Source organism: Seriola dumerili, unplaced genomic scaffold (genome assembly GCF_002260705.1).
Source record: "Seriola dumerili isolate Sdu_G_001 unplaced genomic scaffold, Sdu_1.0 BDQW01000674.1, whole genome shotgun sequence".
In the NCBI taxonomy this organism is placed as follows: Eukaryota; Metazoa; Chordata; class Actinopteri; order Carangiformes; family Carangidae; genus Seriola; species Seriola dumerili.
Genome location: NW_019174929.1, coordinates 413,157 through 434,557, shown reverse-complemented (window position 1 = coordinate 434,557; position 21,401 = coordinate 413,157). Strand labels below are relative to the sequence as shown.

The following is a 21,401-nucleotide window of genomic DNA, read 5'->3' as shown; positions in this document are numbered from 1 at the left end:
AGACTGGTCTATGACTGTTCAAGACATTTGCATCTCAGAGATGTTACAAGTGATGTCGGACATTGGCATTTTATTTATCACTGCCCAAAAGGGTAGCACTGGCACAAGCTAGTTTAAATTACCTTTTTGCAATTAATCAGTCATAAAACCCAGAAGGTAAGACCGATAAGACAGACAAAACAGCAAATACACATTATAATTTTGCAGTATCATAGGTCATAACTGTGTAGGACCAAAGATGGAAATTATGGCTGCTATGAATGGGGAGAGATGTGATACTATATATATATATATAGTATAAATACAAATAAACAAACATAGTACACATCAAAAACCAGTGACAATCCAAACAACTGGCAGTGATATGTACTTGAAAGTCAGTGTTCAGTGGATGTTGCATGAAACATTATGCATATCTGGGTCAACCCTACACTGTTATCAACAAAGCTAAAAACATATAGACGTATAGTTGAATTTTAAAGCAGAATTTATCAATCTAATCTAATTGCAAGGACTTCAAACAGACTTTCTGACAGGTTTGTAAAAATATTCTGACATGTCTCGTTCAGAAAACTTTTGGTGAGTTTCCCTTCATGTTGCTCCACTTCTCTTTGGCCTTCAGCAGTCTCTAGAAACATATCTAAATTCTCTCTGAATCTGTTTGTACAATAGGTTGTAGAACAAGCTCTTCACCATTTTAGCAGGGTTTTCAATGCTTTTTTTTGCCTTGTGAATGCACAATGGCAGATACCAATCGGTGCCTGCTTGCCATTCGCAGGGAGTGACCATGCTGACATCTGTGTGCGTAGATGAACACAGATGGATATGTAAGTTGAATTATACTCTTCTATTGAGGCAAAAGCCATTAAACCTAAATAACCTTTGATTACATGTAAATCATCAATTATTTATGTGACCCCTGCAGGGTTTAACACACTGATTACTGTTTCAAAAACCTTGAGTCTCATAACAAGTATTCTGTCAAAGATGTATGTGGGAGTTATCATCCCTGCTATGGTCTTTGCTAATAAGTCTCCTATGTCCCACCTACATGACCTTTGTGAGAAACAAAAACACAAACAAAAAAAAATCCTCCTTAGTTACTAGAGTCTAAAATTATTAGGACAAATGCATTCAACACCATAAACCATAAATTACACTGTAAGTTACTTGACTTGTTGGAGCTGAGAAGGTAATTTCCTGTGTTCCAAGTGCCTGCAGACTTCTGTACCTGAGCCTGCACTGCCATCTGCTGCTCCTTGATATGAAACACACACCAGGGAGCCAACAGAGCGGGTGGGTTGAGGGGTCATGTGCTGCATTCAAGTACTCATCGTGAATACCTAACTTTCAAATGCAAGTTGTGTATTCAAAGCCTTTCCTTGGAAATAATTAACAGATCCTGGCTTTTGTCTGTTTTTGAAATCAAACAAAACAAAGTTAGCTTGTCCCATGGCAAATTAATGTACAGAAAGACTTGCACATCAGGGGTGTAATGTCTCACTCTCATGGCACACCACAATATGACACTATGACAACTCGAATGAGAAATATTGGCTAGTAACAACAACAATACAGCCCAGATAATGTAACAAATCAATATCAAATCACCACACACACCTGTGAAACAACTCCAACCTTATGTCTGCTTTTGTCCTCTTTTTTTTTCTCTCTGACAAATCACAATGTGATGCACTTTCCATCCAAAGCCATCAATCTGCCACTTCTAACAAACCTATTACAACTGACTGGATGTGAGCTGTCATGAAGTCGCACACTGGAATCCTGCAGTACCTCACAGGTCAATCAGCAAAGCATTGATTAGCCTGACAAACACCTCTCACTGAATCAATCATAACACACAGTAACACAATGAGCTGCCTTACCTTAAACCGGTGTCTGTGTAATTTGGACCTCGACTCATTTTCCAGCTTGAGCTTGTTGTGCCATTGACCCTAGATCATGGTAAAACAACAAAAAAAGGTCAATCAATTTTGAGAGATAAACATTTTGATTTTCCCATAGAGGTAAAAACCACCCTCTGATTTTGCCAGGTCTGTGTGTGTAAACATGTGCACCATATTTGGGCACAATAACACAAAGCCAAACCACTTGGTCAATTATGTCATTAGACACATTTTAGGAAGATTGAATAAAAATTTAAGTCTGTTGTTATAATTTGTTTTTGGGACAAAATAAATAATGATGGAGAACCTTGTAAGATTCACTGAAATATACATCTTGACCAAAGGAATCCAGGGGAAAAGTAATATGAATGTTTGGCTCCCTTGTACAAAAAGTAAAGGTGGCAAGTTGATGCTGATTTGTTGTGCCTGAGTACTTGAGTACTTGAGTAGAAGGCAACCCCATCTATGTGCTACACTTGGTTGTTTGAGGTGTTCCCATCTCTGAAATCCAGACACTTTTGGGGAATAATGATAATAACTGTGCCAGTTGGGGATTTGTAGTTAATATTTCAGACAGCACTTGAATGCAGCTGGTCTAATCTGGTCTAATCTGGGCTTGAACGTCACCAGATGAGAGATGACATCTGTGGATACTGGCTTTAGTGTTCAAGTGAAATAAACGCATGGCTGTCATTTTCTGAGACAAAATGTCTATAACAACTTGCCAGAAGGTTACTCTTATATCATGCTCTGTTCTCTGTGTTTCTCTTTTCTTGCCCAGAATGCTTTTACCCAGAGGAAAAAAGGAGATGGAGCAGCCTGAGGGTAAGGCGGCTTATCAGATCATCATCCATCCATCTCCATCCTGCTCCATCTCCATGTCTTTTTTTTCTTCCTGATGTTGTTGCTATTGTTGTTGTTTCCAGCTGTTCCTCTAACTATGCAGAGTGCACCAGGCCTAGGGCCTCATCATAATGTTACACAATGGAAAAACATGCATTTCACACGTACTGAAGAGTACTGTATTTATATTATTGTATATACATGTTTGGGCATATTTATTTATCATTTCTAATGTCCACACTTAATTTTTTAGCTTACATAATAAACACTGTGAAACTGAAGTTATTGTAGGGTTGTGTGTTATTGTTGTTATTTGATACTTTTACAAATCATGTCCAGCATGGAAGTACCTCTTGATGTTTCCCTATACCTGATGAGAGGGTTTTATTTCTTCCTTGGGATTTAACCTGATAACATTTTAACATGGTTATCAGTCACCACTATAGGGACACCTCTTGTCACATATAAACTTGGACAGATTTGTCATTTAACCAAAGAATAAATAAACTGATATCTGAAGTCTCACAAAGAGTTGTCCTTTAGCTTGTAGGTAAAAATTACTCTGTAAAAACTTTGTTTTTAATTATACACCAAAGCGTTTCATGGAAAATGGTAATTCATATAATATTGTGAAAAACTATTTACTTCCTATGTAACACCACTGTGGTCTAATGTAAACAAACAAAACAACAATACTGCAGTCAAAAGATATTTTAGTTTTAAAGATATGGTCCTGAGGTGAAGCTTGCCATTTGCAGAGCAGTATAGTGTTATTTTGGAAATTATTATTTAGTTTTGATAAGATTTATTTCATCAAACATGTGCTGTTCATTGTGTGAAGGCTGACTCAGTTAAAAGGAACAAGATGGCTGTCACGCAAATCAAGCTAATTATCAATCATCAAACAAACCAAGACAAAATGTTACAAATGTCACATGCACCTAGAAAGTATTTCCCTCTGAAATTTAGTTCCTTCACAGATAATGTCAGTGTATGCTTTGTTTTTATGGTTTGCCCACAGGGAGTGTAAAAGTGAACAACTATCCTGACAGATGTCAAAATAAAGTGATAAATTGGTATTCATTGCAGTTTCCTACCTCGTGAACCACGCGTCTCTTCGGCTACGTCTTGTTGGTCCAAAGTAAAGGAGACTGTGGCTTTCCCTGTGCTTTTGGTTGCTCCTCAATAGTTGTGTATGTTGGTAGGTTTACATCCATTCTGGTAGCGGTAGTATGCTAACATCCTCTCAATGCGCCTGGCTACGAACAAATGTCGCATTTTGATTTACAATTTTGGAGTTATGAGCGATTGTTTGAGGCGTGTCTCCTCCTAGTGTAAGTAATAACGATGGCTGTGCTTTGATAATGGGACGTTTCAAACTTATAATCACCACATCATGCTCTTTTGCCAGCTGACCTCAGTGTGTACCGCCAGGTAACTTCCACTCTACACTTCCACTTGACCGCAGCGGCCTCCTGCTGCCGATTGTGCAGCTGTGTCTGCCTGTTTGGGCGGGCTCGATTGTGATTGGTGGAACAGGCTGTAGATCATCAACAACAGCGTATGAATGGTGCACAGAGGCGCTAAGGGCGGCGACGATGACTTTCCAGGAAATAATGTATCCAAGTATCCATGAGTATTATTTGTTTATGTAAATAATTCTTGAAATCTAGCATTACAAAAAATATTAAATTTCAAGGAAAAGTCCTGTATTAAAAATTCAACTTATGTAAAAGTGCAAAAGTATCATCAGCAAAATGCAATTAAAGTATCTGAAATAAAAGTACTAGTTTTGCAGTAAAATTACCCTCAAATTATATAATAATCTGACATAATCTTTGATATATGTTTTGCAGCATATTGGATAATTCAAGTTTAAAGATGAAATGTCTCTTTAGTGGAACTGATAACAACTCATAGACATGTGAAATGCACATGGAAAGGGCCCCCAGTTGCTTTTTTGTGAGTGGTCAAATATCAAAAAGGTTGGAACAATGAATTTTATAAGCTTATCATATTTGTTTTGTGTTTAAAATCTTATCTGAAAAGTATTTCGTTGGCTTAACTTGCTCTTAAAATAAATGTGGTGAAACTCTGAAATGTGATGTAATAAAAATGTAAAGTATCAGAAAATTGAAATAGTCAAGCAAAGTACTTACTTAGTTCTATTTGCATGGTTAACTTCTAAAAATGAGAAGCTATAGCATAGATGAACCAGATGAAGAGATAACTGTGAAATATTTGCAGGGAAGTTTTGCTCTAATTAGTGATATTGACTGACTGATTGTTTTTTGTCTCTACCAGTTGGACCCGGGTTCTACCCCTCTGTGATGCATCAGCTGTCAGTGCCAGAGGACTCAGAACGGTGGGGCGTGGACCCTTCATACACCATGACACACAGTGCAGAGGCCATGGCCAAAGTAAAAGTCATCGGGCGAGGCAAGAAATACAACCTGATGGCTCAAGTGATACCCATATATGGCTTCGGGATCCTTCTTTACATCCTCTATATCATCTACAAGGTGATTACTATTGCTGGCCTGCGTGATAGGCAGGGTGTATGATTATAAAATACTGTATATGAATATAAAGTGTTATGATATAGTTTTACACTATACTATATAATGTTGTGTCTACAGTATACTGCACTGTATAATGTTGTGTAAATACAGCAAATGAGAAATACCATTATGATCTCTGTGAAGGTAAGGATTATGAATTTACTTCCCATTTAAGTATTTTAATGTACGTTTGATAATAATTTGTTCACAGCTGACATGTAAGGGGAAGACTACTAAATCAGGAAACTACACTCCGGTAACCATGGCTAATATGGAGGATGAGATTAGTAAGTACCTTTAGCAATTTCAAGTATTTGTGACATAATTCCAAAAATTATCTGTATTAGTTCAAAGATTTTAACGGCCCTAGGTTTCTTATATAGTTGAATTTGATCTGATCATAGACAATATGGTAACATTTGGCTTTTCACTATATAGTGACATTAAGTTTTTCAGTGAAATAGGGTCAAAGCCAAAATACTTTTGTTATTGTAAAAAGAATGCAGTGTGTAAATTACATTTTTGCCAACAGTATTTGTTGGTACAAAGTAACCACACATCCCTTAACATATGCAGGTGTGTCAATGTACATATGAATTTACACACCAATATATAATTTGTACATATACTGTTTACAGAAAAGCGCATTATGTTTTGATATTAAAAAAATGATCTCTCTTGTAAATCTTGTAGCAACAGATAATGAGCTTGCCAGGCTTCAGGAGAGACTAGTGCAGACAGAAAGGATGATGGAGAGGATTGTCTCAGCAAAAGGCCGTGGTTCTGGGAGGTAGAAGATTTTTTTTCTCTCTCTCTTAACACACTACTATTAACTGCCCATAGGACATGAGAACCAGAGAGATTGCTTCATATTAGGATAAATCAGGGTAGACCTGGTATGGAAATTAAAACTCAAAATTAAAGAGAAAATTATTCAAAGGCGGAAAGGCCATTGGCACATTTTACTTAACAGCTACTGCTACTGCTTTATTCAAAATTCCTTAGGTCATACAATAGCATAAATTGTTTATGAAGTGAATTCATGTCTATGAAAATGGAAATAAGTTTTTTATAAAGCAAATAAAAACAGATCCTCACAGACTCAATAATGTAGTCGAAGTGTTTTTAATTGATATAAAAAACACCTCTAATCTGGCCCTCGTCTCACTCAATTCGGGCTTCAAAAAAAAAATCAAGAAACCAAGACCAATGAGAAAGTATGCAATTTAACTGAACTGGCATAGGGTTGTGTACCATTGCGCAGCCATCTTGCCTGACTTCCAAATCTGTGCTGCTCTCTAGTGGCAGAAGGAGGAAGAGTAAAACGTCGACATCAAAGAAGGAGGAAAAATTACTCAGGCAACTTCGACAGATCACACAATTGATGCAAGAGGGCCGGCTGGAGGCAGCCTCCCCAGAGATGGAGGCCGAGGAGGTCCCCTATGGTGCAGACTGGGAAGGTATATGCCTGAATCAGAATCCCCAAGCTCCTAACAAAATGTTATAAAATGTCATATCTGTTGCACTTATGGCAGAAGATTTTGGCCTCAGAGTAATCTTACACATATTTAATGATAAGAAGCTGTTTTATGCAACTAAACTGTCATACTGTATTTCAAATGATGTTTGTTTTTAAACACCAATGCAGGCTACCCAGAAGAGACCTACCCAGAATATGATGTTCCCTATGACAGCCGAGGATTTGACACCATTATGCTGGAGGAACACAGCAGCCAGCCCACTGCTGAGGCCCTGGCAGAGAGGATGTTGCAAGAGGAGGAAGAGATCATGGCAAGAAAGCTGTCTGTAGTGCAAGAGGAAGATGAGGATGAAGAGGAAGAGGAAGAGGAGGAGGATGGAGAGGAAGAGGAGGAGGAAGATGAGGACGAAGAGGAAGAAGTGGTGGAAGCAGGGCAAGACATAGAAGTGATGGAGGAGGAGGAGGAGGAGGAAGAAGAAGAGGAAGCAGAGAAAAAGCAGTTGCTCAGTCCTCGTTTTTCCCGGCTTGCGGCAGAGAGGGAGCAGGAGAGACTTGGACTGGAGGTGAGCAAAGAGCTACAGTGTCAGAATGGAGGGAAGAAGCAAATAAGCTTCAGTGACCGCAAAGATGTGTTCCACTACCCAAAAGAGGAAACTTACGAGGAGGAGGAGGGAGAGGAGAGGGAAGACGAGGTGGAGGAAGAGGACGAGGGGACAGAGGTAGAGGAAGAGGAGGAAGCTGATGAAGATGACCCAGTGATGGAGGCAGAGAGCCTGCTGTTCAGCTGCGAAGGTGGCTCAAACCCGGAGGAAGAAGCAGAGGAGGATAAGGGAGAATATTTGTTAATGTCAGCGATGGTGGAGGATGACGGTCGTCTGAACGCTGACATGCCTAAAGAAGTCGGGGTGAGTGGGCTGAGGATGCGGAACAGAAGGGAGACTTAAAGGACTTTTCCTTTACATAAAATGAGTTGTTAAACATACAGTGAACTCAATGTCCCTCACCTCGTACATTCTTAATTACTCCCTTATGTGTGAAAAATATTGAACACAAGCTAAATAGAGACACACCGTAGTAAGAACTTCTTCCAGGAGGGTTTTGATACAGTGTCCACAAACAGACAAACAGTGAAAAAGTTTCAGTTTCAGTTTCCAGAAACTCAGGCCTAAGGAGCTTTAAGCAGTTAAAATTCAGAGGACTCCCCACATGTCCTTTTTCTACCAAAACAGATTTGGAACATCAATTGTTATTTTACTTCACAGTCAGTGACATAGACTGTTCGGACTGTTCTTAGTTTAAAAGGTCCTGCACATAGACGCCCCGTTCCCCCACTTGTTCTCCTAAGACAAGTTAGAATGTAAGAAATGTCTATTGTAATTATTGTTTCTGACATTTGTAAGGAACATAACATTGCCGTTTCAAAATTATTTTTATTATACATACCTGTATATCCGATTACAAGTACACTGTAAATAGCACTTTAAATTTTAAGTTTACCGTGACAGCTGTTACAACATCCTTAACATCTGTCTTTTAACATGAGCTGGGTTTTGTGAATGTGTATTAGTGTGTGTTAGTGTTAAACACAATAAAATGTTTAAGGCTAGCACCTTTTCTGGTTGTGACTCACAAAGCAACAACTGAGTCTGAAGCTGAATCTCAGAGGAATAGAGATATTGATGAGTGGATATAATGGTCAGATCAAGCAGCAGCAATCCCCACGGTCAGAGCTCTCTCTCTGATCATACAAAAATGCAAAGCAGAAAACGGCACCAGCAAAAGACAGACAGGAAAGAAAAAAAGACAATCGATCATGAGAAACACAGCTTTAGTCAGTCACAACAGGTTTCAGTATCTGTCTCTATCCAAAGCTTGATTGTCCCAAATATCCCTGTAATGTTGGAACTGTTATTTAGGAAGGCTACTATAGCATTAAATAATGGCACCACTCCTTAACAGTTAGCTTGTATACACGGTTGTAGGCAAACCAGCAACTCCATAGTATTGTACTGTTATAGCCATGCAAACATTTTTGTTCATTGTTGTAAAAAAAAAAAAAAAAAATACCAGTTGGCATTGCTCCTCAACCTCTAATAAAGCATTACCATGTTCATCTTATGTTCTTCTACTTCTTTCATGCATCATTTAGGCGTTGACTCACCCCTGTAAAGACTATCAATACATCTTGCCAGTAGATTTCAGCTTTGCTGTAAATGTTGCATTTACTGGCCCAATAGGAAGCACAAGTACAGCATGGCTCAGAACAAGGCGACTAATAACAATTTTCTGGGACTGGAAGAGATGGTATCTTTACTGTTGCCTTGATTTAAAATAGGACTGCATTAAAGTCATAAACATGAGAATACAGGAGCTTTGGATTTGATTGTTTTTCTTTTGTTTTGTTTTTCTGAGAGTACAGGACACATGTTTTGACTTACTGAAGTTTTATTTTTTTTCCCATGATCAAAGGACTGTGTCTATACCACCACAGTAAATTGTACACCATTAACTGTACATTACAACGAGAGCACTAAAAACAGAAAGTGAGAAGACGTTTGGTGCCTGGACACATGTATGAAAAGCAGACTTTACAGCAAGAGTATCAACAATTTTAAAATAGAAATTTAAAATAGTTAGAACACAACTGAGTACAAGAATAGCACATTTGATAAAGATTTCCTCATAACCCACAGTAACAATAGCGGTATCAGAGATTGTTCTTTGCCTTCATTCAGCATTTTTTCAATGGTCATAAAATACAAAATACTATCATATATTTGAGAAAGGATACTGCCCCATAAAGAGCAAGAGGAATAATAGTTTTGAGTAAAAATGTGAACAGCAATAAACCATGTGACATAGAAACTTACTGCCAGTCAGATGAGGAATGTACCAAACTCCACATCAGTGGGGCGTAAAATTAATCAAACACGTAAAGAGCAAGAGATGAAATATGTGTTAGCTGTGGCAGATTCACACTTTCACTGTGTGTTTGTTGGCAGTAAGTCAATCTGTGTTGAGTTTGTTTCTTCCAGGTAAGAAAACGTCATAAGATATGAGCACAACAATAAGCCTGAGTGCCTTGGATATTATATCTGCTGCCTGATTTACAGTACAATGTAAATAATTATTCCCCTCTGTAGTGTAATGTGTGGAGGACCCTAAAGTTACTTAAATGTTCATGGACAATCACTAAAATGATGTCCAGTGATGTGCACTTTGGATTATTATCTTCTGGAGGTGTTGCAACCCCAGTTATTTAATCAATCTAAATTAACTTGCAATAGACAACTTAATTCAAAGTAGCTACAGAGAAATATTTCCAGTGCATGTGAGAACAGCAAGAACAGCAAAGACCAGTTCAAGCTCAGCTCATTTGACAGCCAAAGCGTAGCACTGGAATTAGTCTTCAAAGGCACAATAAAGTATGTACAGCTATATCTCATCCACTAACAGACTTCAAAGTAAAGTGCACCATCATCCTGTACATTCACATACATGACACTGTGACACAATATTGTATATGGTACACAGCACAGTGTAACATGCCTTTGCCCTGTTCGTGTCCAAGTCGCTAATTGTTTCGTGTGGATACAAGAGATTTTCCTTCTTGTGATGCTAATTTATGTGCTTGCAGCTCAATGGAGCCAGTACTGCTGAAACTGATGCAAATGATAACAGAAAACAAAATGAGCATGTAATAAATACATAAATAACAAAATAAATATATTGTGACGTGCATGTTATTAATTCAGTTACTATATAAGCAGTGCTCATGCTTGAGGAAGTGTGTGGTGTTGTGTTTTTTTTTTTTTTTATGTGGCAGACTACATAAAATCCAGTCAACTTTTAAAACTTACTGATGTGTAACTGTTAGTTATAATTTACAGATAAAGAAATGTTAAATTTCTCTAACTACTACATAAAGGAAAAAGTGTTTGTTTTTATAATGTCATTACGGTACAAAATGACTATAGTTATCAAAAACAAATGAATTTGATTTTGAAAGTGGATTACGCTTTGTGCTTGTTTTCTTCCACTGACCAAGACCATCCTGAGGTCCCACCCCCCAACACACACACATACACACACAAAACTTGAGGCCCATAGAGCATTTTGGGAAATGCAGGACTTCCAAGGTACTGGGGTGGTTTGAAGATCTCTAACCAGCCCCAGGGACACATTAACAGCCCTTTTTTAGAGGACAGATGGATCAGTTCTCTGCTGAACTTCAAGCTGGGATCTATTCACAGGCTAACTTGCTGTCAAAGCTGGAGAGGGCAATGGCAAAGGCTTGCAGGGCACACATTGGGTAGTTATAGTCCATGGTGAAGACATCTTCTGCCACACGGCCAAACTGCATCACAATATAGTCGGCTACAGGAGAGAAGAACCAAGGACACAAATGTTAGATATGCTTCTTTGAAACAATGTTTTCCCCTCCCTTTATATTAATTTATTTTATTAACTAGTTAGACCCAAAGTATTCATTATTAAATAAAAAAGAAGTCATTAAGAAACAATCAAATGAATATATGAACAACCTGAAACCTGAAGAAGTGTTTAGGACTTGAAATAAAAGATTCCATCTGAGTCATGGATGTATGGTTTCCCCCTTCTTGATTAAAATGCAGTATTTTATTCACCTTCAGTGTTTTCAGCTATCTTGTCATAACATTTGGTGAGTAAAGAATCGCACACATAATGTATATAATGTAACCATGACGTTGTTCAGAAATCAAATAAAAGCGCCGTCCGGGGAGCCAAACAGTCATATAACCAGAATGTCAAAGGTTTGATTCCAGCCAGACACCACCTTGTTGTGTATTATCACTTGTGTCATTTATTTCTTTATTACCTTCTCTCATTGTTTGCACTTTTAGTTACTACTCCAACCTCCGATGTATAATGGAAAGGACTGTATATTTCACAGGGGGGTGCTATACTAAAACCTACCACTGTGTGAGTCTTTTGCTCAGCACAATATGACTATAACATGGCAAGTGCACAAAACATGGATGTGTTCATTGTATTTAATATTAAACCCTTTAATAGATTATAGGTATGGAACTCACGGTCATTGTCGTGAATGATTTGGAAATTCTTGACGGACGCCTGAGTGACTCTGCCATGGAAGTTGAGTACATAGGATTGTGTGTCATCGTTCCACACAGGCGTCTTGTTGTGGAGTTCAATCACACTCTCTGTGTTCTTGTTCTGCCACCTGGCCAGCAGTGACTCATGGTCCTGTAATGGAGACAAAAACAACAGCTCTGGACATAGACATCACAGATATTCATTCCATCAACTAAGAAAATAGGAGAGGCTGAATTTATCAGCACAGATACGACTATTGAGAAATTAGGTAGCACATACATTTCGCGGGCGAATAGACACTCTCTCGTGATCCATGTTCATTCCAGGAATGATGACACTCATTTTGCGAGGTCCTTTGAATCCTAAGACATTGGTTTCCTAGATGGAAGAGATGATAAATGGTACTGTAAGCATGTTCATCCAACAAACTTACGAAGCTTTAATAACATATGATGACATAATATGACATTACGTATTTAATGTAATATGTCATATTAAACATATGTCACATTTCATCACAAAAAATACACAAGACAAATTAACATGTATTAATCTGAAGAATTATACATTTTACCTACTGCACCTGGTGCAACTTCTGAAAAACATTTGTGAAAATAATGCATGTTCTTTATTGAACTAATAGCCACAACCTAAATGTTAATGTTAATGTTTTCAGGCTACTGACAGTTATCTGTGAAAGTTAATGTCATTCTCCTTTATAGATAATTCGTTGGATTTATACTTGGATAGAGGATAACTTGATTTCAACCTGATAATGGCAATGCCCTGACTCCTGAGTTTGTTGCATGACTGACTTTATCTGATTATCTGAGTCAGAATCTCTAAATGAAACTGTGCATTTTAAAGGTCACCAGACACATTAACCTGGATGTTGTATTTTCAAAGCAAATACAATGACATGACGTGATATATAGCAGTTTTTTTTTTGTTGCTTAATAGACTGGTTACTTCAAACCAAGTAAGCAATAATTAAAATGCTGTTGTAAATCATACATATCTCTGTATATGTAATCACTTTGTATTGTAACGTATTGCAATCCCATGCCTCAACATTTGTCTTCAACAACACGAAAAACAGTGCAGCTTTGGGATAAGAAGCACTTTGACCAACTCACATAGCAAATGGCTGCTAGTTCTTGACGCAGATTGCTAGCTTCGAGGCTGGTGGTGCTCTTCATAGGGTTTAGACCACTGTCATACACCGTGAACTTGGTTCCCATGAGGTTAGACCTGCAAATAAGTGAGAACATACTTGAGACATCTGATTGTTGGTCCATGTCTGTGTGTGTGTGTGTGTGTGTGTGTGTGTGTGTGTGTGTGTGTGTGTGTGTGTGTGTGTGTGTGTGTGTGTGTGTGCGACTGTTGGCATGAGTGAGAGAAAAATTAACATGAGGAGCATAAGGAGCATTTCCCGGTTGGTCACTGAATAATGTGTGTTCAGATTTTGTAATGTGTTGGGAATGTACGCTGCAATATCATGTTCCAGGAAACATAAACAGCTATGTTGCAACTACAAATAAACAGTAATGGTACCAAACTTGTGATTAACTTGTGCGATGCCTGTTTTATTGAGAGCAGTACATTTTGCCAGCTAACTAATCGACTGATACAGTGGAGTAAACTGCTACAACTTGCCTTACTTCATGTAAGTGTGACATTTACAAAATAACAAAATATGCCTTCTCAGACTGATGAGAGCGTGTACATGTACAGCAAGCTGCATCTTCTCATAAAGCCTTTCGTTTTGCTACCAATTTATAATTTATAAAAAGGAAGAGCAGCCGTTTTAAATATTACATTTCAGGTCACTCTGACTGTTGAACATTAATGCAGTTTTTGTGCTTTGATGGCAGAGACTGTAGGCTCTGGCTTCCCAGCAACATCATGGTCAGATCCAGATCCTGACCACAGAGGGAGGAAAGTGGCCAGTGGCTAGTGCTTTCCCTTTGAATGACCTCTTACCCTAGATGAGGCTCAAAACAGCTTTCTGGTGAGAGCTTACTGTGTAAACTGGAAGTGTACCTGTGATGTGAAATGGCATTTGAGTATCTTCTGTATATAAAACAAATGTTATTCTGATCATGTAACCTGAAATCCCTGACTTAAGATTCCTAATACTGCCTCTAGTGGGGAAAACACTGCGCTGTAGCTCTGCAGCTCTACGCACACATGCTGCATTCATATCATCGCTATAAAATGGTGATTCCTAATTCTACCAAATATGGCAGTATCCATTTGCTTTATGCACAGGTGCCATTATCAATGTTTTGTATCTGTGTTATATTCTTATTAAGGCAGTGCCTATGCGAACTCCAACACTGTAGCTTTCATTCTCTAACATCCCAACACTGTCATAAAAACACACTCAGGAGTTGACTGCAGCAGTTTACATGTATGTGCGCATCATAGGTAGGTAGTATGGTCCCACAATGGTTTTTCAAAGACACAGCTTTGAGCTGCTGACTCTGTGTACCTCTTAAAGACCATACCTCTTTTAAGCCAGCCCCCTCAGGAACTTGAGAAGCACTAGATGAAAGGTCACTGTTGATTTAAATTTAGATCTCCATCATTCAAGTGGGATTGTGATTGCAAAGGTTTGAGCAGCGCATCGACCAATAGTCAGGCCAGCTCTGAAGATTAAAGGCTGCACAGAGCCATATTTGATTAAACTCCTGAGGAGTTTCCATGGAGCCACTAACGCAGCCTTAAAGCTGTCTCTACGGATTATGTCACTACTCACTTCCCACCGATCTTACCGTGGCCTTAAACATTAAATGAAATTACAGCTAATGTATATTTATGAGGAAGGCAGGAAAATACAGGGTTCATACAATAATGTAACAAATATGTTTTTATTTAAATGAAAAGTTTTCATTCGCGAAGCTCAGAGAGTACAAAACATTACATATGTGAGTATTAATATAAAGGCGCTGTTCAAGTACACACCGTTTTGTGAACCTTACTGTAAAGTCTTAATCATACAATTCTTTCACTGGGCTCGTGTAGCAAAGCCACTTAGGACTTACCTCAGTTTACCAATGAAGCTCTCTCCACCTCTGGACAGATCAGTGGGATCAATGGAGATGAGGTAATTAGATGTCTTACTCTTTTTCCTCTTCCTGCCAGCCAACAGAAACACCTGTGACGAGCCAAGTCAGAAAACAAATTAGAAAAACACAAGCTTCACCAATATGCTTACAGGCAATCTCTTTATTTGGACGCACACAGCTTGAAACTAGAAAACAATCTCTTTTCAATAACACTGTGTTCAGCAGATGGAAAACAGATATGTCTAATGAAACACTTTGCACCCTTTGCATTCAAATATATTGGCAGATATCCTACATGAATGTATATGCAGCTTGTAGAAACTGTGCCACTTATTGAAGGAAAATACTTGAATGTGCAGAGTTTGCAGAATGTTTAATACTCCACACTGTACAGCTATTTCAATTGTTAAATTCTGATGTTAACGGTAACAGTGCTTCCGCTCCCTGGACCCTTCTCACCTTCTTGCCATCTTCTCTCTCCAGATGAAGATAGTAGGTGGGATACATGCCTCTGTCCATGCCCTTCTTGTCTCTGGTGATTCTGCACTTCACTCTCACTCCCTGGGGTGCAGGTCGCAGAGAAAACTCTTCAAGGTCGTCTACATCGATGGCAGGTTCACTGACTGGCGGAGTGGGTGCTGAGGCCACCTCCTGTAGGAGAGAACAGCCCACACAGGCCAGGACCCCTGGTGAGATGGTGGACTGGTGAGTGATGCATTAGAGTTGACTTTCATTAGAACAGAATAATGAGTCTGAAGATCAAATTGTCCACTGGGACTGAGAATTAGCACACAGTGTCTAAAATAAGGACCCGGTGTAAAGATGGAAGATGGAGTTGAGTGGAGTGGAACGAGGGGCAAAGAGAAAGGATGGTTTCAGTACAATTTCATTCTGAACTGAGTGTAGAGGCTGGCTTTTTAAGGAGGGTTATCTGACCTGAGTCCTAATCATCACACCTGAAATGGATGAAAACAAAACCTACAGTACGTTAACTCTCTGTAACCTCAAACACTAGACCGGGCAATTCCACAGCTTACCGACTTCAGGTAAATCAGAAGTATGCAAAAATAACGGAACTTAAAAATAAACAGCAAGTTAAATAATAAAAATACTTAGTAGTATGTTTGATTTCATAAACTGCACATTAATGTTTACAATGGTTCACCTGAGCCTTTATGATTCAGGTGTGTATCTTCCAACCAAATCACATCTTTTCTTCCTTTCAGACTCTTAAAGGCAAATTCAGTGTCTGAACCAGATTATTGTTCCACCACCTGCATACAGTACCATCCGCACTGTAACATACCCAGCAAAATTACTATGAGACATCTGTGTGGCAAAAAAATAAATGACAGGTCTGGAGTAATTCCTGTATCATTTGCAGAAGATGAAAAAAAAAGGCAAAGGGCAACTGCACTTCATTTGTATCAGATTAAGGCGTAATGGTCTGTTACTGTACTTTCAGCCATGAAACTGTTTTAAATGCAGTCCAGCTGAGCAGCAAGACTGAATCTACAATTATTTTCCTGCTTGTTATTTAGAGGTAAAAGGCACTGGACAGAATAATGACACATCATGCATGTGTGAGTACAGATGTGTGAACTTCATTTGACCTTGCATGACTTCTTGCTAGTGGCGGAACCTGGTCTCGTGTTGCTGTTGAGCTGTGAGGAACTGGAGCTTATTTCATCTTCATCGTCCTCTTCTTCATCAAAATTCATACTGCTGGATATACCTTCATAGACAAAAAAAGAACATACAGAAAGAAAGAAAGAAAGAAAGAAAGAAAGAAAGAAAGAAAGAAAGAAAGAAAGAAAGAAAGAAAGATGTCACTGATTTTTCCCCTGCTGTTAACCGGTTACATGAAATGTTGCACATTATTTGTCTACTATTACATCTCATTGCTTTTAGCTGCTTTACACCTCTGTAAAAAAAAAGCATAAACATCTTCACAGTCTGAAGCTTAAATACAATAACTTGTGCACCATGTTTGTGTGTGCAACTAGGTCATGTGTCCATTAAATGAAACCAGGCGTCTGAACTGAGTGGAGACCCACTGGAATTTCTAATAGATTTGAGCTTAGCGGTCACTGTTATCTCTGATGTTACAGCAGGACTGTCTATTGTTTCCTGTTGTCGTCTAGAGTACGACTGATACTCAGCAGCATTTCATTGCATGAAGTCTACTGCCATTTAGTGTCTGACTTTCCATGCATACTGATATCCAGGTAAATGTAGGTGATAAAATATTAAATGTGAGTGCTAGCAGCTTTAGTAAATTAGTAAAGGCAACTGTTTCCAGAGGTGAGTGAGTCCAGTCATCCATACCATGCAGGTAAATGTTAACTATAGTGACTGAACAACAAATTTCTAGCTGGTACACATGAGGCTGTGTTTCAACCCCTTTGGAAATGTGGAAATAAAAAAAGCTTATCTGGTTTTAGAATTGCTAATTACAGTTGTGCATACTAAGGATTACAGTTGTTACAATGTAGTTATTTTAGCAAATAAATTATCACAAAATAAATTTTAACCATACTATGTAATGACGTGAAAGAGTAAACAATAGTGACAATTTGGCCATGTTAAAATCAGTCACTGTACCCGTCAGTAAAGTCACAAAAAATATGATTTGTAAGTGTCCAAAATCTCAATTTACTGCTATTGCAATAGAGTAAACTATAGAGTTTTTATTTTATAAGGAACATATAATGGGTATACTAGGAATCAGTGTTCACAGTGACTCTCAAATTTCTCAAAATTCAACTAAAATTATGTTACTAAAAAAAAATATGTCAGGATCATACATTAGTTGTCTGAACCATATCATTCAGACATTGTCTGTGGCATTTCTGTTTTGCAGTGTAAACTACTATCATGAGTCGGTGTGTTTGACCATCCTGTCAAACAGAAAGCTGGTTGTGCTGTTGCAGACGTAGTGACACTGACAGTACCTTTCTTGAGCATGGTGACGCGCAGATCCTGTTTACTCTGTGACTGGGTGCAGCTCATGACAGGCTCGCCCTCGCCCTCCTCTGTGGTGGGGTGACCCACTGTCAGGATCTGGATCTGACCATCATCCTGCTGGGAAGCCAGGCCATCGATTGCTGCTGCGCCACAATACCACAAGACTCCATCAGAACACAACTGCACTAATGTTCGACAACCGGTGCCTCATGTTAACATACAGTAAAAATAAACAACAACAACATAATCAGGTATGTCGTCAGCACTTTCCTCTGTACATGAGATAACAGTTCCGCTTAGCTGAATGTGTGGATGTTTTGTAAAGTATTTTTTTTTGTCTGTCTTTCTTTTTCAGTAAGCCACTAATGTATAAGAGGAAAGAATATTATGTCCTTGCTGCTACAGAGACCCCCCCCCCCCCCCACTCACAGTAGAAGTGCAAAAAATTGAATAAAGGTGATGGGAGAGTGAAATACTGCAAATTGACATTCTACAGTACTGTTTTAAATGGTTAATTTGTTTGTTTGTTTTTCTCTGCTCGTGTATTTTATTCCATGATTAAAAGAGCTGGAAGAGGAGGTGTGCATGTAAGAGGCCATACTGTATTTGTTTTTTGTTTTATTTGGATTTGGGTTTTGATTTGAATCCAATTTAATAGTATTTAACCAGTCTTTTGTTGGATATTTAATTTCAGATGGAGCAGCTTGAATTAATCCTTCTGAGTAAATTCACTATTTGAATCTATTCTGTTGCCTTGATATAGCTGATTTTTTTTTTGAGAGAGAGTATAGTATCTTAGTAAAATCACTCTCCTGAAACTGTGTTTCCTCGTGATTTAGAGAATCAGAGAGTGAGACAGACAGATGGGGAGACAGGTCCATCAGTGGTGAGTTCGGCACTACTGGCCTGATTAATCTTTTACCCCAGTGGAATCCCATTAACTCTTTTCCTTTTTTTTTTTCTGGGACAAAGTCATTCCAAAGATGAGCATCTACTCTACCACGACAGATAATCTCTAATGTCAGAAATGTGTGAGCAAACTATGGATTACAAAGATTAGTCAAATATGCTGTAATAAACCTTAGGTTGTTATAATATGACTGGGTGCTTTGTGTATCGCTTCATTATTGTTCTTTAATGATTCTTTTGTGTTTAAATTCCATGGCGAATATTATATCTGTTACACAGCGCAGTGTCAAGTCTGGAATAACACGCTGAATGTTGAAAAGCATAGAAGCAAAGAGGAACAATCACAGACTTGCAGACATAGTTGGAATTCACCAGTTCAACACTTTTTTCCTCTTCCATATTAAGATTAACTCATGTGTCCACTTACGGTGTGTGTCAGCAGGCTCACAGCACCCGTTAAAGACAGTTGAGCTCTGGCAAGCATGACACCACAGCGGCGGTTAAGAGGGCAGTTTCACTGGCTGTGTTTGTTTCCAGATGTGGCTTGAAAAATCAGCAGGCCAACCATTAACTGAGGATAGACAGCTGCAGCTGCTGGATAATGGATTGCGCCTCTTCTCTTTTTAAAACTGTGGACTGCTTCTAATGACTCAAATCTGCTTATCTGCTCTTTAATCAGAAATACATAAAAACCAATACCAATATGCTTAAAAACAATATTCTAATTAAGCAAGCAACACATACAAAAATGCATCTGGTGTGTTTATACCGTAGATATAGATTTAGCCAATAGATTAATGGCTCAAATATCTTCTGACTGCTGTGCCTTTTTTTGTTGTGTTTTACCTTTTCTGACCTCCTCCTCTCTAATTCACTCTGTCAGTCTTTCTTGTAGCGTGCCTGTCCATTCATCTCAGGTCTATCTATTCTTCACTCTGTCTGACTACCTGCTTGTCTTAATACTGGCAGGCTGACCTTTGTGCTTCCCCTTCCTCTCCCTCTTGTCGCTGCCTGTCTGCGGAGTGGAGCTGGCCGATGCCTTGCCCTTTTTGGCTGAGCGAGGCGGCTGCGTGTCCGCTGTCACCTTCACCTCCTCCTGTTCAGCTTCTTGCACTAAACACAGGGATGCAGGTGACCAGCAGCACATGCAGGATTAGCAGGGAGGATGGAGAGAAAAGGTGGGGAGAAAATGGAAAAGACGGTTCAGATCAATTGAATATACACTGACAAAGGAAAAAAATTAGGAATATTATGTGGAGCAGATAAGAAAATGAAATGTCAGTGTATCATGGTTTAAACTGGACAAAGCTGTTATTTTTCTTTCTGATAGGTCAGGCAATTTATAATGTCTTTTATCAAGTCTCTGGACTGGAATAATAAAAATTTCAATATAAATCTATAAATGTTAAGACCAAAAATTGTCAAAAAGTCAATAAAATAATCCCTCTCTCTAAAACGCAATCAAATGTTACAGTATGTATTCCTAGTGTAGTATTACACTGCAGATACGGTTTTCAAAATGTATTTTTATCACAAAAAAAATTTAATTAAGTATAACAGATACATTTTTATTTAAAACATACTGTGCATACGAGTAATATTAAACTGCTATTCAGCGCCATGACAACATTCACGCTGGTTCAGATTGACTAAAAATAAAAAGAGCAACCACTTCCTGCTTGTGAATAGAGCGATATAGTGCTAACCAGTGAATAGAGCTCAGAAGATTTATTTCTGAATGACAAGGTTTTTATTTCCCTTCTTTCCATCTGAATATTAGCCTAGTGCCGCGTAACACTATGTCAATATATTTTCTCTTCTCTCTGTAGAAATGTAACAGTTCAGGGCCCAGAAAGGGGCCCTCAGAAATAGGGATTAGATGCTCTGGTCTCGGGTCTCTGAGTGCAAATAAGAAGATCTCATCGATCCCAGTCCTAACACATAACACTGAGCGCCTGCAATAGAATAGTTTTGTAATTCTTTTTTTTTTTATCTTATTCTACAACGTGTAGTTGTTTAAGCTTTATGTGTTTGGTAATTGTGCCACTTGTAGTAAACAGTTAAACTGCATAAGAGTAAAATCTCTTTGGGCCCAAGAACAAATACCTCCTCTAAATCAGAGAAACTAATCAAACAAAGCAGTCTGACATCTTTATTTGTTCAATCCATACTGTTTCATAAATCATCTGTTTGAGCCTTCTGAATCAACAGAGCAGTGTCAGTCGTATGTACCATGGTAGATGGTGCTGCTGTTGCTGCTGAGGTAGGATTCCACCAGCGGAGCCTGCTCCTCGCTCTGTCTGGTGCGGCGAGTGCGAGATCTCCCGTCCACATTAGACTGGACCATCAGGGGCTCCTGCCTCTTCTTCTTCTGCTTCTGTTCGAGGAGCACTCGCTGTTGTGGAGGTTTTATATGTGTGTGTGTGAGTGTGTGTACATGCACACAAACATTCCCACAAAGAAAGATAATAACAGCACAGTTTCAGCAAATGAAAGAAGTTAGACCCTCTTATTATACATTATAATAAGGAACGAATTAAGTTAAACCATGATGTGATTGCCTCAC

At 38.6% G+C, this 21,401-nt stretch overlaps 2 protein-coding genes across 4 annotated transcripts in view; one reads left to right on the top strand and one right to left on the bottom strand.

Annotated features, from left to right (window-relative positions):
- The first annotated feature begins 2,614 nt into the window (after positions 1 to 2,614).
- On the top strand, positions 2,615 to 7,735 carry LOC111236569 (protein RIC-3-like). Its single transcript, XM_022765356.1, has 6 exons — positions 2,615 to 2,732; positions 5,055 to 5,272; positions 5,523 to 5,598; positions 6,005 to 6,101; positions 6,620 to 6,771; positions 6,960 to 7,735. Exons 1-6 carry the CDS (start codon positions 2,615 to 2,617, stop codon positions 7,733 to 7,735), a joined length of 1,437 nt encoding a protein of 478 aa, XP_022621077.1.
- Positions 7,736 to 8,889: 1,154 nt separating this feature from the next.
- Positions 8,890 to 21,401, bottom strand: part of tub (tubby bipartite transcription factor) — a 40,041-nt gene continuing 27,529 nt past the window's right edge. For 2 of the 3 annotated variants that reach the window (XM_022765347.1, XM_022765349.1), the window contains exons 3-12: positions 21,068 to 21,230; positions 19,811 to 19,948; positions 17,914 to 18,069; positions 16,573 to 16,694; positions 15,419 to 15,610; positions 14,936 to 15,048; positions 13,025 to 13,139; positions 12,168 to 12,266; positions 11,867 to 12,038; positions 8,890 to 11,168 (exon numbers count right to left, since the gene is read on the bottom strand). In XM_022765347.1, the coding sequence (XP_022621068.1) occupies positions 11,035 to 11,168; positions 11,867 to 12,038; positions 12,168 to 12,266; positions 13,025 to 13,139; positions 14,936 to 15,048; positions 15,419 to 15,610; positions 16,573 to 16,694; positions 17,914 to 18,069; positions 19,811 to 19,948; positions 21,068 to 21,230 (1,404 nt within the window). In that variant the 3' untranslated portion in view covers positions 8,890 to 11,034. The remainder of the gene's footprint in view (positions 11,169 to 11,866; positions 12,039 to 12,167; positions 12,267 to 13,024; positions 13,140 to 14,935; positions 15,049 to 15,418; positions 15,611 to 16,572; positions 16,695 to 17,913; positions 18,070 to 19,810; positions 19,949 to 21,067; positions 21,231 to 21,401) is intronic. The other variant, XM_022765348.1, reaches the window with a different exon arrangement.

Excerpts from the sequence above, each read along its gene's own strand:
- LOC111236569 (XM_022765356.1), top strand. The coding sequence starts at position 2,615 with ATGTCTATAACAACTTGCCAGAAGGTTACTCTTATATCATGCTCTGTT. Across the intron at positions 2,733-5,054 it reads GGAGATGGAGCAGCCTGAGG|TTGGACCCGGGTTCTACCCC; the intron begins GTAAGGCGGCTT and ends TGTCTCTACCAG. Across the intron at positions 6,102-6,619 it reads AAAGGCCGTGGTTCTGGGAG|AAGGAGGAAGAGTAAAACGT; the intron begins GTAGAAGATTTT and ends CTCTAGTGGCAG.